Genomic DNA, 17940 nt, shown 5'->3' on the forward strand with positions numbered 1-17940 from the left:
ACACACACACACACACACACACACACACACACACACACACACACACACACACACACACACACACACACACACACACACACACACACACACACGTACGTGTGGGGTACAGAGATGAGGTAGCCATTCAAAACCAATCTGTCCTTGCAACTCATTATGTGACTTGTTAAGTACATTTTTACACCTGAACTTATGGAGGGCCTAACAAAGGGGTTGATTACATATTAACTCAATGCATCATTTTTGTTATTATATATATTATTTTTATTGTACCAATAAACAAAAACATTCATAGATATTTCCACATTTCATGTGTAATTATTGAGTAAAATATTTCTTAAAACATAAATCCACTTTGACAGTGACACTAAGTCTAAATGTAATCCATTTTAAATTCAGTCTGTGACAAAACCTGGAAAAGGTCAAAGGTTGGGAAGACTTTCTGAAGGCACTCTAACTGTGTATAAAGGGACAGATGGTCAATAGTAGCAGCAGTGAATGTGATGAGTTAAAGACCGGGACTAGGGATGTGATGAGTTAAAGACTGGGACTGGGACTGGGAATGTGATGAGTTAAAGACCGGGACTGGGAATGTGATGAGTTAAAGACCGGGACTAGGGACGTGATGAGTTAAAGACTGGGACTGGGACTGGGAATGTGATGAGTTAAAGACTGGGACTGGGAATGTAATGAGTTAAGGACTGGGACTGGGAATGTGATGAGTTAAAGACTAGGACTGGGAATGTGATGAGTTAAAGACTGGGACTGGGACTGGGGATGTGATGAGTTAAAGAAAAGACTGGGAATGGGAATGTGATGAGTTAAAGACTGGGACTGGGAATGTGATGAGTTAAGGAATGGGACTGGGGATGTGATGAGTTAAAGACTGGGACTGGGAATGTGATGAGTTAAAGACTGGGACTGGGACTGGGGATGTGATGAGTTAAAGACTGGGACTGGGACTGGGGATGTGATGAGTTAAAGACTGGGACTGGGAATGTGATGAGTTAAAGACTGGGACTGGGACTGGGGATGTGATGAGTTAAAGAAAAGACTGGGAATGGGAATGTGATGAGTTAAAGACTGGGACTGGGACTGGGACTGGGAATGTGATGAGTTAAAGACTGGGACTGGGACTGGGGATGTGATGAGTTAAAGACTGGGACTGGGACTGGGAATGTGATGAGTTAAAGACTGGGACTGGGGATGTGATGAGTTAAAGACTGGGACTGGGAATGTGATGAGTTAAAGACTGGGACTGGGACTGGGGATGTGATGAGTTAAAGAAAAGACTGGGAATGGGAATGTGATGAGTTAAAGAAAAGACTGGGACTGGGGATGTGATGAGTTAAAGACTGGGACTGAGGATGTGATGAGTTACAGACTGGGACTGGGAATGTGATGAGTTAAAGACTGGGACTGGGAATGTGATGAGTTAAAGACTAGGACTGGGAATGTAATGAGTTAAAGACTGGGACTGGGAATGTGATGAGTTAAAGACTAGGACTGGGAATGTGATGAGTTAAAGACTGGGACTGGGACTGGGAATGTGATGAGTTAAAGAAAAGACTGGGACTGGGAATGTGATGAGTTAGTTAAAGAAAAGACTGGGACTGGTACTGGGAATGTGATGAGTTAAAGACTGGGACTGGGAATGTGATGAGTTAAAGAAAAGACTGGGACTGGGAATGTGATGAGTTAGTTAAAGAAAAGACTGGGACTGGGACTGGGATGAGTTAAAGAAAAGACTGGGACTGGGAATGTGATGAGTTAAAGACTAGGACTGGGAATGTGATGAGTTAGTTAAAGAAAAGACTGGGACTGGGAATGTGATGAGTTAGTTAAAGAAAAGACTGGGACTGGGAATGTGATGAGTTAAAGAAAAGACTGGGACTGGGAATGTGATGAGTTAAATAAATGACAGACTGGGACTGGGGATGTGATGAGTTAAAGAAAAGACTGGGAATGGGAATGTGATGAGTTAAAGACTGGGACTGGGAATGTGATGAGTTAAAGACTAGGACTGGGAATGTAATGAGTTAAAGACTGGGACTGGGAATGTGATGAGTTAAAGACTAGGACTGGGAATGTGATGAGTTAAAGACTGGGACTGGGACTGGGAATGTGATGAGTTAAAGAAAAGACTGGGACTGGGAATGTGATGAGTTAGTTAAAGAAAAGACTGGGACTGGTACTGGGAATGTGATGAGTTAAAGACTGGGACTGGGAATGTGATGAGTTAAAGAAAAGACTGGGACTGGGAATGTGATGAGTTAGTTAAAGAAAAGACTGGGACTGGGACTGGGATGAGTTAAAGAAAAGACTGGGACTGGGAATGTGATGAGTTAAAGACTAGGACTGGGAATGTGATGAGTTAGTTAAAGAAAAGACTGGGACTGGGAATGTGATGAGTTAGTTAAAGAAAAGACTGGGACTGGGAATGTGATGAGTTAAAGAAAAGACTGGGGCTGGGAATGTGATGAGTTAAATAAATGACAGACTGGGACTGGGAATGTGATGAGTTAAAGACTGGACTGGGGATGTGATGAGTTAAAGAAATGACAGGCTGGGACTGGGAATGTGATGAGTTAAAGACTGGGAATGTGATGAGTTAAAGACTGGGAATGGGGATGTGATGAGTTAAAGAAAAGACTAGGACTGGGGATGTGATGAGTTAGTTAAAGAAAAGACTGGGACTGGGACTGGGGATGTGATGAGTTAAAGAAATGACAGACTGGGACTGGGGATGTGATGAGTTAAAGAATGGGACTGGGACTGGGGATGTGATGAGTTAAAGAAAAGACTGGGACTGGGAATGTGATGAGTTAAAGACTGGGACTGGGAATGTGATGAGTTAAAGAATGGGACTGGGAATGTGATGAGTTAAAGACTGGGACTGGGGATGTGATGAGTTAAAGAAAAGACTGGGACTGGGGATGTGATGAGTTAAAGAAAAGACTAGGACTGGGGATGTGATGAGTTAGTTAAAGAAAAGCCTGGGACTGGGACTGGGAATGTGATGAGTTAAAGAAAAGACTGGGACTGGGAATGTGATGAGTTAGTTAAAGACTGGGACTGGGAATGTGATGAGTTAAAGACTGGGACTGGGAATGTGATGAGTTAAAGACTGGGACTGGGGATGTGATGAGTTAAAGAAAAGACTGGGACTGGGGATGTGATGAGTTAAAGAAAAGACTAGGACTGGGGATGTGATGAGTTAGTTAAAGAAAAGCCTGGGACTGGGACTGGGAATGTGATGAGTTAAAGAAAAGACTGGGACTGGGAATGTGATGAGTTAGTTAAAGACTGGGACTGGGAATGTGATGAGTTAAAGACTGGTACTGGGAATGTGATGAGTTAAAGACTGGGACTGGGAATGTGATGAGTTAAAGACTAGGACTGGGAATGTGATGAGTTAAAGACTGGGACTGGGACTGGGAATGTGATGAGTTAAAGAAAAGACTGGGACTGGGAATGTGATGAGTTAGTTAAAGAAAAGACTGGGACTGGTACTGGGAATGTGATGAGTTAAAGACTGGGACTGGGAATGTGATGAGTTAAAGAAAAGACTGGGACTGGGAATGTGATGAGTTAGTTAAAGAAAAGACTGGGACTGGGACTGGGATGAGTTAAAGACTGGACTGGGGATGTGATGAGTTAAAGAAATGACAGGCTGGGACTGGGAATGTGATGAGTTAAAGACTGGGAATGTGATGAGTTAAAGACTGGGAATGGGGATGTGATGAGTTAAAGAAAAGACTAGGACTGGGGATGTGATGAGTTAGTTAAAGAAAAGACTGGGACTGGGACTGGGGATGTGATGAGTTAAAGAAATGACAGACTGGGACTGGGGATGTGATGAGTTAAAGAATGGGACTGGGACTGGGGATGTGATGAGTTAAAGAAAAGACTGGGACTGGGAATGTGATGAGTTAAAGACTGGGACTGGGAATGTGATGAGTTAAAAATGGGACTGAGGACTGGGACTGGGAATGTGATGAGTTAAAGAAAAGACTGGGACTGGGGATGTGATGAGTTAAAGAAAAGACTGGGACTGGGGATGTGATGAGTTAGTTAAAGAAAAGCCTGGGACTGGGACTGGGAATGTGATGAGTTAAAGAAAAGACTGGGACTGGGAATGTGATGAGTTAGTTAAAGACTGGGACTGGGAATGTGATGAGTTAAAGACTGGGACTGGGAATGTGATGAGTTAAAGACTGGGACTGGGGATGTGATGAGTTAAAGAAAAGACTGGGACTGGGGATGTGATGAGTTAAAGAAAAGACTAGGATGGGGATGTGATGAGTTAGTTAAAGAAAAGCCTGGGACTGGGACTGGGAATGTGATGAGTTAAAGAAAAGACTGGGACTGGGAATGTGATGAGTTAGTTCAAGACTGGGACTGGGAATGTGATGAGTTAAAGACTGGTACTGGGAATGTGATGAGTTAAAGACTGGGACTGGGAATGTGATGAGTTAAAGAAAAGACTGGGACTGGGAATGTGATGAGTTAGTTAAAGAAAAGACTGGGACTGGGGATGTGATGAGTTAAAGAAATGACAGACTGGGACTGGGGATGTGATGAGTTAAAGAATGGGACTGGGACTGGGGATGTGATGAGTTAAAGAAAAGACTGGGACTGGGAATGTGATGAGTTAAAGACTGGGACTGGGAATGTGATGAGTTAAAGAATGGGACTGGGAATGTGATGAGTTAAAGACTGGGACTGGGGATGTGATGAGTTAAAGAAAAGACTGGGACTGGGGATGTGATGAGTTAAAGAAAAGACTAGGACTGGGGATGTGATGAGTTAGTTAAAGAAAAGCCTGGGACTGGGACTGGGAATGTGATGAGTTAAAGAAAAGACTGGGACTGGGAATGTGATGAGTTAGTTAAAGACTGGGACTGGGAATGTGATGAGTTAAAGACTGGGACTGGGAATGTGATGAGTTAAAGACTGGGACTGGGGATGTGATGAGTTAAAGAAAAGACTGGGACTGGGGATGTGATGAGTTAAAGAAAAGACTAGGACTGGGGATGTGATGAGTTAGTTAAAGAAAAGCCTGGGACTGGGACTGGGAATGTGATGAGTTAAAGAAAAGACTGGGACTGGGAATGTGATGAGTTAGTTAAAGACTGGGACTGGGAATGTGATGAGTTAAAGACTGGTACTGGGAATGTGATGAGTTAAAGACTGGGACTGGGAATGTGATGAGTTAAAGACTAGGACTGATGGGACTGGGACTGGGACTGGGAATGTGATGAGTTAAAGAAAAGACTGGGACTGGGAATGTGATGAGTTAGTTAAAGAAAAGACTGGGACTGGTACTGGGAATGTGATGAGTTAAAGACTGGGACTGGGAATGTGATGAGTTAAAGAAAAGACTGGGACTGGGAATGTGATGAGTTAGTTAAAGAAAAGACTGGGACTGGGACTGGGATGAGTTAAAGACTGGACTGGGGATGTGATGAGTTAAAGAAATGACAGGCTGGGACTGGGAATGTGATGAGTTAAAGACTGGGACTGGGAATGGGGATGTGATGAGTTAAAGAAAAGACTAGGACTGGGGATGTGATGAGTTAGTTAAAGAAAAGACTGGGACTGGGACTGGGGATGTGATGAGTTAAAGAAATGACAGACTGGGACTGGGGATGTGATGAGTTAAAGAATGGGACTGGGACTGGGGATGTGATGAGTTAAAGAAAAGACTGGGACTGGGAATGTGATGAGTTAAAGACTGGGACTGGGAATGTGATGAGTTAAAGAATGGGACTGGGAATGTGATGAGTTAAAGACTGGGACTGGGGATGTGATGAGTTAAAGAAAAGACTGGGACTGGGGATGTGATGAGTTAAAGAAAAGACTAGGACTGGGGATGTTGAGTTAGTTAAAGAAAAGCCTGGGACTGGGACTGGGAATGTGATGAGTTAAAGAAAAGACTGGGACTGGGAATGTGAAGTTAAAGACTGGGACTGGGAATGTGATGAGTTAAAGACTGGGACTGGGAATGTGATGAGTTAAAGACTGGGACTGGGGATGTGATGAGTTAAAGAAAAGACTGGGACTGGGGATGTGATGAGTTAAAGAAAAGACTAGGACTGGGGATGTGATGAGTTAGTTAAAGAAAAGCCTGGGACTGGGACTGGGAATGTGATGAGTTAAAGAAAAGACTGGGACTGGGAATGTGATGAGTTAGTTCAAGACTGGGACTGGGAATGTGATGAGTTAAAGACTGGTACTGGGAATGTGATGAGTTAAAGACTGGGACTGGGAATGTGATGAGTTAAAGAAAAGACTGGGACTGGGAATGTGATGAGTTAGTTAAAGAAAAGACTGGGACTGGGACTGGGATGAGTTAAAGACTGGGACTGGGACTGGGAATGTGATGAGTTAAAGACTAGGACTGGGAATGTGATGAGTTAGTTAAAGAAAAGACTGGGACTGGGAATGTGATGAGTTAGTTAAAGAAAAGACTGGGACTGGGAATGTGATGAGTTAAAGAAAAGACTGGGACTGGGAATGTGATGAGTTAGTTAAAGAAAAGACTGGGACTGGGACTGGGAATGTGATGAGTTAAATAAATGACAGACTGGGACTGGGAATGTCATGAGTTAAAGACTGGACTGGGGATGTGATGAGTTAAAGAAATGACAGGCTGGGACTGGGAATGTGATGAGTTAAAGACTGGGAATGTGATGAGTTAAAGACTGGGAATGGGGATGTGATGAGTTAAAGAAAAGACTAGGACTGGGGATGTGATGAGTTAGTTAAAGAAAAGACTGGGACTGGGACTGGGGATGTGATGAGTTAAAGAAATGACAGACTGGGACTGGGGATGTGATGAGTTAAAGAATAGGACTGGGACTGGGGATGTGATGAGTTAAAGAAAAGACTGGGACTGGGAATGTGATGAGTTAAAGACTGGGACTGGGAATGTGATGAGTTAAAGAATGGGACTGGGAATGTGATGAGTTAAAGACTGGGACTGGGGATGTGATGAGTTAAAGAAAAGACTGGGACTGGGGATGTGATGAGTTAAAGAAAAGACTAGGACTGGGGATGTGATGAGTTAGTTAAAGAAAAGCCTGGGACTGGGACTGGGAATGTGATGAGTTAAAGAAAAGACTGGGACTTGGAATGTGATGAGTTAGTTAAAGACTGGGACTGGGAATGTGATGAGTTAAAGACTGGGACTGGGAATGTGATGAGTTAAAGACTGGGACTGGGGATGTGATGAGTTAAAGAAAAGACTGGGACTGGGACTGGGGATGTGATGAGTTAAAGAAATGACAGACTGGGACTGGGGATGTGATGAGTTAAAGAATGGGACTGGGACTGGGGATGTGATGAGTTAAAGAAAAGACTGGGACTGGGAATGTGATGAGTTAAAGACTGGGACTGGGAATGTGATGAGTTAAAGAATGGGACTGGGAATGTGATGAGTTAAAGACTGGGACTGGGGATGTGATGAGTTAAAGAAAAGACTGGGACTGGGGATGTGATGAGTTAAAGAAAAGACTAGGACTGGGGATGTGATGAGTTAGTTAAAGAAAAGCCTGGGACTGGGACTGGGAATGTGATGAGTTAAAGAAAAGACTGGGACTGGGAATGTGATGAGTTAGTTAAAGACTGGGACTGGGAATGTGATGAGTTAAAGACTGGGACTGGGAATGTGATGAGTTAAAGACTGGGACTGGGGATGTGATGAGTTAAAGAAAAGACTGGGACTGGGACTGGGAATGTGATGAGTTAAAGAAATGACAGACTGGGACTGGGAATGTGATGAGTTAAAGACTAGGACTGGGGATGTGATGAGTTAAAGAATGGGACTGGGAATGTGATGAGTTAAAGACTGGGACTGGGACTGGGAATGTGATGAGTTAAAGACTGGGACTGGGAATGTGATGAGTTAAAGACTGGGACTGGGGATGTGATGAGTTAAAGACTGGGACTGGGGATGTGATGAGTTAAAGACTGGGACTGAGGATGTGATGAGTTAAAGAAAAGACTGGGACTGGGGGACAAGGAGAGGGAAAAGGTCTTGAAAGGAAGGGGGTAGGAGATTTGATGAGACCTCACAATTCTTCCTCTCCCCCCTCTCCCCTCTCTTCCTCCCTCTGTCCCCCTCTCCCCTCTCTTCCTCTCCCCTCTCTTCCTCCCTCTGTCCCCCTCTCAAGTCACTCCACCTCTCCACCCCTCCACCCCTCCACACTATTAGATGAGTAGATTGGTAGAGAGATGGCTGATCAGAGCAGAGAGAGACAGAAGGGAGAACATATCTCTGTCCCAAATAGCACCCTAATTCCCTATACAGTGCACTACTTTAGTCCAGGGTCCTATGGCACCCTATTCCCTATTTAGTACACTACTTTAGACCAGGGCCCTATGGCACCCTATTCCCTATTTAGTACACTACTTTAGACCAGGGCCCTATGGCACCCTCTTCCCTATTTAGTACACTACTTTATACGGGGGCCCTATGGCACCCTATTCCCTATTTAGTACACTACTTTAGACCAGGGCCCATAGGGAATAGAGTGCCATTTGGGACACAACCCATTAAATAGTTTAGATAGTGGGGATGGGAGTGGTTGGCTGACTGCGTTTAGGATAGCTGTTACCATAGGCAACATTATCCCACGCCGCGAGCCAATAAAGGAGGAGAACTCGTTAATATTGCAACACTGACCTTGTCAGAAACGTTATATAATTACAGAACATAATATACGTAATATAATTACAGAACATTGACTTGAATGGGGATTGCTGTTCTATTAATTAAATTTCTATGGAAACACAACCTTGCAGATAACGAGCAGAGCATTCAATGCATCTGCTCAGAAGTTACGTTCACCTCAATAGCTGTCAGGCTACTGTTATGCTACGTGTTGTAGAAGTAGACCTACTGTCTTGACTGTCAGGCTACCTTAATTAAGGTTACGTTTTGTAGAAGTAGACATCCTGTCTTGGCTGTCAGGCTACTGTAAGGTTACGTGTTGTAGAAGTAGACCTACTGTCTTGGCTGTCAGGCTACTGTAGGATGTGGTAGGATGTTGTAGAAGTAGACCTACTGTCAGGCTGCTGTAAGGTTACGTGTTGTAGAAGTAGACCTACTGTCAGGCTACTGTAAGGTTACGTGTTGTAGAAGTAGACCTACTGTCAGGCTACTGTAAGTTTACGTGTTATAGAAGTAGACCTACTGTCAGGCTACTGTAAGGTTACGTGTTGTAGAAGTAGACCTACTGTCAGGCTACTGTAAGGTTACGTGTTGTAGAAGTAGACCTACTGTCAGGCTACTGTAAGGTTACGTGTTGTAGAAGTAGACCTACTGTCAGGCTACTGTAAGGTTACGTGTTGTAGAAGTAGACCTACTGTCAGGCTACTGTAAGGTTACGTGTTGTTGAAGTAGACCTACTGTCTTGGCTGTCAGGCTACTGTAAGGTTACGTGTTGTAGAAGTAGACCTACTGTCAGGCTACTGTAAGGTTACGTGTTGTAGAAGTAGACCTACTGTCTTGGTTGTCAGGCTACTGTAAGGTTACGTGTTGTAGAAGTAGACCTACTGTCTTGGCTGTCAGGCTACTGTAAGGTTACGTGTTGTAGAAGTAGACCTACTGTCAGGCTACTGTAAGGTTACGTGTTGTTGAAGTAGACCTACTGTCTTGGCTGTCAGGCTACTGTAAGGTTATGTGATGTAGAAGTAGACCTACTGTCAGGCTACTGTAAGGTTACGTGTTGTAGAAGTAGACCTACTGTCAGGCTACTGTAAGGTTACGTGTTGTCAGGCTACTGTAAGGTTACGTGTTGTAGAAGTAGACCTACTGTCAGGCTACTGTAAGGTTACGTGTTGTAGAAGTAGACCTACTGTCAGGCTACTGTAAGGTTACGTGTTGTAGAAGTAGACCTACTGTCAGGCTACTGTAAGGTTACGTGTTGTTGAAGTAGACCTACTGTCTTGGCTGTCAGGCTACTGTAAGGTTACGTGTTGTAGAAGTAGACCTACTGTCAGGCTACTGTAAGGTTACGTGTTGTAGAAGTAGACCTACTGTCTTGGTTGTCAGGCTACTGTAAGGTTACGTGTTGTAGAAGTAGACCTACTGTCTTGGCTGTCAGGCTACTGTAAGGTTACGTGTTGTAGAAGTAGACCTACTGTCAGGCTACTGTAAGGTTACGTGTTGTTGAAGTAGACCTACTGTCAGGCTACTGTCAGGCTACTGTAAGGTTACGTGTTGTAGAAGTAGACCTACTGTCTTGGCTGTCAGGCTACTGTAAGGTTACGTGTTGTAGAAGTAGACCTACTGTCAGGCTACTGTAAGGTTACGTGTTGTAGAAGTAGACCTACTGTCAGGCTACTGTAAGGTTACGTGTTGTAGAAGTAGACCTACTGTCTTGGCTGTCAGGCTACTGTAAGGTTACGTGTTGTAGAAGTAGACCTACTGTCAGGCTACTGTAAGGTTACGTGTTGTTGAAGTAGACCTACTGTCAGGCTACTGTAAGGTTACGTGCTGCCTTACATTCTGACAGCTCATTGGAGAAATAGGGTTTTTAGGTCTATTTCTAAATGTCTGACTGTATTGATGGGTCTCAGGAGGGTTATGAGGGATGAACTCTGATGTCTGACTGTATTGATGGGTCTCAGGAGGTTTATATGAGGGATGAACTCTGATGTCTGACTGTATTGATGGGTCTCAGGAGGTTTATGAGGGATGAACTCTGATGTCTGACTGTATTGATGGGTCTCAGGAGGTTTATATGAGGGATGAACTCTGATGTCTGACTGTATTGATGGGTCTCAGGAGGGTTATGAGGGATGAACTCTGATGTCTGACTGTATTGATGGGTCTCAGGAGGTTTATGAGGGATGAACTCTGATGTCTGACTGTATTGATGGGTCTGATGTCTGACTGTATTGATGGGTCTCAGGAGGGTTATGAGGGATGAACTCTGATGTCTGACTGTATTGATGGGTCTCAGGAGGGTTATGAGGGATGAACTCTGATGTCTGACTGTATTGATGGGTCTCAGTAGGTTTATGAGGGATGAACTCTGATGTCTGACTGTATTGATGGGTCTCAGGAGGTTTATATGAGGGATGAACTCTGATGTTGTCTGACACAATTTTGAAGTAGTTGTTAATCACAGAAAATATTAATTAGCGAAAAATTATTATTTCCATTTAAACATGGTGTTGGGTTGGACAGTACACACACACACACACACACGTCTCCCTCTCTAACAAACACACACACGTCCCTCTCTCTAACACACACGCACACAAACACACGTCTCCCTCTCTAACAAACACACACGTCCCTCTCTCACAACACACACGCACGCACACACACACACACACACACACACACACACACATCCCTCTCTCTCTCTCTAACACACACACACACACATACACAGACACACACACAGACACACAGGCCTGCAACAGAGGAAGGAGTAGCAGACCTTGCAGAAGGATTAAATCCTCTCTCTCTCTCTCTCTCTCTCTCTCTCTCTCTCTCTCTCTCTCTCTCTCTCTCTCTCTCTCTCTCTCTCTCTCTCTCTCTCTCTCTCTCTAACACACAGACACACAGACACACAGACACACACACAGCCCTACAACAGAGGAAGGAGTAGCAGACCTTGCAGAAGGATTAAATCCCTCTTGTTGGTGAATGATTGATGGGAAGCACAATCAACCACAATTAATAGGGGGGAAACCGTGTGTGTGTGTGTGTGTGTGTGTGTGTGTGTGTGTGTGTGTGTGTGTGTGTGTGTGTGTGTGTGTGTGTGTGTGTGTGTGTGTGTGTGTGTGTGTGTGTGTGTGTGTGTGTGTGTGTGTGTGTGTGTGTGTGTGTGTGTGTGTGTGTGTGTGTGTGTGTATAGCTGGCAGTCTAGGATCGATGCACCTCATTACACATGTGCATCCCAGGCATCCCAGATTAGCTGAAATCGGTTCGGCCCAGTCATGTGACCGTAGTTGCCACGGGGACATGATTCATCCCCTCTCTTCCTCCCTCAGTGTTGTAATGTCTGAACAGAACCAACGGTTAAGGAACGTATCACGAAGTCAGAGCCGGTACCGTCCTACTACCTAGAGGATGGAGAGTTGTATTGTCCTACTACCTAGAGGATGGAGTGTTGTACCGTCCTACTACCTAGAGGATGGAGAGTTGTACCGTCCTAGAGGATGGAGAGTTGTACTGTCCTACTACCTAGAGGATGGAGAGTTGTACTGTCCTAGAGGATGGAGAGTTGTACTGTCCTACTACCTAGAGGATGGAGTGTTGTACCGTCCTACTACCTAGAGGATGGAGTGTTGTACCGTCCTACTACCTAGAGGATGGAGAGTTGTACTGTCCTACTACCTAGAGGATGGAGAGTTGTACTGTCCTAGAGGATGGAGAGTTGTACTGTCCTACTACCTAGAGGATGGAGAGTTGTACTGTCCTAGAGGATGGAGAGTTGTACTGTCCTAGAGGATGGAGAGTTGTACTGTCCTAGAGGATGGAGAGTTGTACTGTCCTACTACCTAGAGGATGGAGTGTTGTACTGTCCTAGAGGATGGAGAGTTGTACTGTCCTACTACCTAGAGGATGGAGAGTTGTACTGTCCTAGAGGATGGAGTGTTGTACTGTCCTACTACCTAGAGGATGGAGAGTTGTACTGTCCTACTACCTAGAGTATGAAGAGTTGTACTGTCCTAGACAATGGAGAGTTGTACTGTCCTAGACAATGGAGAGTTGTACTGTCCTAGACAATGGAGAGTTGTACTGTCCTAGACAATGGAGAGTTGTACTGTCCTACTATCTAGAGGATGGAGAGTTGTACTGTCCTAGAGGATGGAGAGTTGTACTGTCCTACTACCTAGAGGATGGAGAGTATTACTGTCCTAGAGGATGGAGAGGTGTACTGTCCTAGAGGATGGAGAGTTGTACTGTCCTAGAGGATGGAGAGTTGTACTGTCCTACTACCTAGAGGATGGAGAGTTGTACTGTCCTACTACCTAGAGGATGGAGAGTTGTACTGTCCTAGAGGATGGAAAGGTGTACTGTCCTAGAGGATGGAGAGGTGTACTGTCCTAGAGGATGGAGAGTTGTACTGTCCTACTACCTAGAGGATGGAGAGTTGTACTGTCCTAGAGGATGGAGAGTTGTACTGTCCTACTACCTAGAGGATGGAGAGTTGTACTGTCCTAGAGGATGGAGAGTTGTACTGTCCTAGAGGATGGAGAGTTATACTGTCCTACTACCTAGAGGATGGAGAGTTGTACTGTCCTACTACCTAGAGGATGGAGAGTTGTACTGTCCTAGAGGATGGAGAGTTGTACTGTCCTACTACCTAGAGGATGGAGAGTTGTACTGTCCTAGAGGATGGAGAGTTGTACTGTCCTACTACCTAGAGGATGGAGAGTTGTACTGTCCTAGAGGATGGAGAGTTGTACTGTCCTACTACCTAGAGGATGGAGAGTTGTACTGTCCTACTACCTAGAGGATGGAGAGTTGTACTGTCCTAGAGGATGGAGAGTTGTACTGTCCTACTACCTAGAGGATGGAGAGTTGTACTGTCCTAGAGGATGGAGAGTTGTACTGTCCTAGAGGATGGAGAGTTGTACTGTCCTAGAGGATGGAGAGTTGTACTGTCCTAGAGGATGGAGAGTTGTACTGTCCTAGAGGATGGAGAGTTGTACTGTCCTAGAGGATGGAGAGTTGTACTGTCCTACTACCTAGAGGATGGAGAGTTGTACTGTCCTAGAGGATGGAGAGTTGTACTGTCCTAGAGGATGGAGAGTTGTACTGTCCTAGAGGATGGAGAGTTGTACTGTCCTAGAGCATGGAGAGTTGTACTGTCCTAGAGGATGGAGAGTTGTACTGTCCTACTACCTAGAGGATGGAGAGTTGTACTGTCCTAGAGGATGGAGAGTTGTACTGTCCTACTACCTAGAGGATGGAGAGTTGTACTGTCCTAGAGGATGGAGAGTTGTACTGTCCTAGAGGATGGAGAGTTGTACTGTCCTACTACCTAGAGGATGGAGAGTTGTACTGTCCTACTACCTAGAGGATGGAGAGATGTACTGTCCTAGAGGATGGAGAGATGTACTGTCCTACTACCTAGAGGATGGAGAGTTGTACTGTCCTACTACCTAGAGGATGGAGAGTTGTACTGTCCTAGAGGATGGAGAGTTGTACTGTCCTACTACCTAGAGGATGGAGAGTTGTACTGTCCTAGAGGATGGAGAGTTGTACTGTCCTAGAGGATGGAGAGTTGTACTGTCCTAGAGGATGGAGAGTTGTACTGTCCTAGAGGATGGAGAGTTGTACTGTCCTACTACCTAGAGGATGGAGAGCTGTACTGTCCTACTACCTAGAGGATGGAGAGTTGTACTGTCCTACTACCTAGAGGATGGAGAGTTGTACTGTCCTAGAGGATGGAGAGTTGTACTGTCCTACTACCTAGAGGATGGAGTGTTGTACTGTCCTACTACCTAGAGGATGGAGTGTTGTACTGTCCTACTACCTAGAGGATGGAGAGTTGTACTGTCCTACTACCTAGAGGATGGAGTGTTGTACTGTCCTACTACCTAGAGGATGGAGTGTTGTACTGTCCTACTACCTCGAGGATGGAGAGTTGTACTGTCCTAGAGGATGTAGAACCCCAAACTCCTCCACCTACGACCCCCAATCCCCTCCACCTACGATCACAACCCCCTCCCCTCCCACCCCAACCCCCTCCACTTCCGACCTCCTCCACCTCCCCCTCCGACTCCTCTGACCCCAACCAGGGGCGGCAGCGTAGCCTAGTGGTTAGAGCGTTGGACTAGTAACCGAAAGGTTGCAAGTTCAAACCCCCGAGCTGACAAGGTACAAATCTGTCGTTCTGCCCCTGAACAGGCAGTTAACCCACTGTTCCTAGGCCGTCATTGAAAATAAGAATTTGTTCTTAACTGACTTGCCTGGTTAAATAAAGGTAAAAATATCATTTTAAAAAAAACTCCATACACGTCCACCTCTGTCCCTTTCCACCTCCACCACCCCCTCCTACTCCCAACCCCTCCATCTCCGAAACCCTCCACCACCCCCTCTGACTCAAAACCCCTCCACCACTCCCTCCTACTCCCAACCCCTCCATCTCCGAACCCCTCCACCACCCCTCTGACTCCCAACCCCTCCAACTCCGAACCCCTCCACCACCCCCTCCAACTCCAAACACCTCCACCACCCCCTCCGACTCCGAATCCCTCCACCACTCCCTCCTACTCCCAACCCTCTCCAACTCTGCTATGGGACTAGGTACTGTCCCTGAGTGACAGCCCTTCTGTCTGGTGATGCTATGGGACTAGGTACTGTCCCTGAGTGACAGCCCTTCTGTCTGGTGATGCTATGGGACTACATACTGTCCCTGAGTGACAGCCCTTCTGTCTGGTGATGCTATGGGACTAGGTCCCAACGGTCTCTCCTGTTCCATCTCCTCTGTCTGGTGATGCTATGGGACTAGGTACTGTCTCTCCTGTTTCATCTCCTCTGTCTGGTGATGCTTTGGGACTAGGTACTGTCTCTCCTGTTCCATCTCCTCTGTCTGGTGATGCTATGGGACTAGGTACTGTCTCTCCTGTTTCATCTCCTCTGTCTGGTGATGCTATGTGACTAGGTACTGTCTCTCCTGTTTCATCTCCTCTGTCTGGTGATGCTATGTGACTAGGTACTGTCTCTCCTGTTTCATCTCCTCTGTCTGGTGATGCTATGTGACTAGGTACTGTCTCTCCTGTTTCATCTCCTCTGTCTGGTGATGCTATGGGACTAGGTACTGTCTCTCCTGTTCCATCTCCTCTGTCTGGTGATGCTATATGACTAGGTACTTTCCCTGAGTGACAGCCCTTCCCTAATTCTCAAAGCCTGCGCTGCAGCAGCTGCATCGATTATTTCGCTCATCTCTTTTTAATCCTCCTCCACAATCTCTCTCTCTTCCTTTACCATAAATAAATACTTGGATTAAGCCCCGGATTAACGCTGACAGGGCGGGGTTTAGCGAGCTAAGGAGACTAAATGCCCCACCTTGTCTCTAAAGCTCAGCATGTCAGAGAAGCCAACAGCTAGGGAGATATGGCCCTGCATCCCAAATACAACCCTATTCCTTTAATAGTGAGCTACTATTGACCAGGGCCTATAGGGTGCACTATCAAGGGAATAGGGTGCACTATCAAGGGAATAGGGTGCCATATGGAATACATACATAAGGAGAACTTTTAAATAGTTTCAAAGTGCTGCCCTATTGTCAAGATAAGGCTGATTGATGAATGGACTCGATACTGTAAGAGAGCTAAACCGGTGGACCTGTAGGCCAAACTAAACTAAGCAGATGGGATTCTGTAGCAGACTTCTGCTGTTCTCCTCTCTACTGATTAGATGAAGTCACTGCCCAGTAACACGAGCCTACCAGACGAGCTGAATGGATCTATGCTCACTTCGAGGCAAGCAACACTGAACCATGCATGAGAGCACTAGCTGTTCCGGACGATTGTGTGATCAGGCTCTCCGTAGCCCATGTGAATAAGACCTTTAAGCAAATTAACATTGTCAAGGCCGCAGGGCCAGACGGATTACCAGGACTCGTACTGAGAGCGTGCGCTAAACCCCTGGCAATTGTCTTCACTGACGTGTTCAACCTCTCCCTGATCCAGTCTGTAATACCTACATGTTTCAAACGGATCACCATAGTCCCTGTTCCCAAGAACGCCAAGGTAACCTGTCTAAATGACTATGGCCCAGTAACACTCACATTTGTAGCTTTGAAAGGCTGGTCATGGCTCACATCAACACCATCATCACAGGCACCATGGACCCACTTCAAGTTGCATACCGACCCAAAAGATCCACAGATGACGCAATCTCTATTTCCCTCCACACTGTCTTCTCCCACCTGGACAAGAGGAACACCTATGTGAGAATGCTGTTCATTGGCTACCTCTCAGCATTTAAGACCATAGTGCCCTCCAAGGTCATCACTAATCTGCGGACCCTGGGACTCAACACCTCCCTCTGCAACTGGATCCTGGACTTCCTGACGGGTCGTCCCCAGGTGGGGAGGGTATGTAGCAACACATCTGCCACGCTGATCCTCAACACTGGAGATCCCCAGAGGTCCCCAGGGGTGCGTGCTAAGTCCCCTCCTGTACTCCCTGTTCACCCACAGCTGTGTGACCGTGCACGACTTCAACAACATTATTAACATTATTATTACACGATGGTGGTAGGATTGATCACCGATGGCGAGGAGACAGCCTACAGGGAGGAGGTTAGAGACCTGGCAGTTTGATGCCAGGACAACATCCTCTCCTTTAACGTCAGCAAGACAAAGGAGCTGATTGTGGACTACCGGAAATGGAGACCAGAGCACGCCACCATTCACATCGACAGGGCTGTAGTGTCCAAATCACTAAGGATCTATTCATGGTCCACACATACCAGCACAGTCGTGAATAGGGCACGACAAAGCCTCTTCCCCATAAGGAGGTAGAAAATATTTGGCATGGGGACCTCAGATCCTCAAAAGTTCTACAGCTGCACCATTGGGAGCATCTTGACTGGCTGCATCACCGCTTGGTACGGCAACTGCTTGGCATCCGACCGCAAGTGTCAAGGCACAAGGCGAGACACAGATGCATTACATTTACATTTAAGTCATTTAGCAGACGCTCTTATCCAGAGCGACTTACAAATTGGTGCATTCACCTTATGACATCCAGTGGAACAGTCACTTTACAATAGTGCATCTAAATCTTAAAGGGGGGGGGTGAGAGGGATTACTTATCCTATCCTAGGTATTCCTTAAAGAGGTGGGGTTTCAGGTGTCTCCGGAAGGTGGTGATTGACTCCGCTGTCCTGGCGTCGTGAGGGAGTTTGTTCCACCATTGGGGGGCCAGAGCAGCGAACAGTTTTGACTGGGCTGAGCG

The 17940-nt window shown here is 45.9% G+C and overlaps 1 protein-coding gene across 1 annotated transcript in view; it reads left to right on the plus strand.

Annotated features, from left to right (window-relative positions):
* Positions 1–17138, plus strand: part of LOC124021206 (transmembrane protein 178B-like) — a gene marked incomplete at its 3' end in the record, with an annotated part of 122394 nt that extends 105256 nt beyond the window's left edge. The window contains exon 4 of the mRNA XM_046336556.1: positions 16960–17138. Coding sequence (XP_046192512.1) covers positions 16960–17138 — 179 coding nt within the window. The remainder of the gene's footprint in view (positions 1–16959) is intronic.
* Positions 17139–17940: the final 802 nt, after the last annotated feature.

Source organism: Oncorhynchus gorbuscha, unplaced genomic scaffold, assembly GCF_021184085.1.
Source record: "Oncorhynchus gorbuscha isolate QuinsamMale2020 ecotype Even-year unplaced genomic scaffold, OgorEven_v1.0 Un_scaffold_1087, whole genome shotgun sequence".
NCBI lineage: Eukaryota > Metazoa > Chordata > Actinopteri > Salmoniformes > Salmonidae > Oncorhynchus > Oncorhynchus gorbuscha.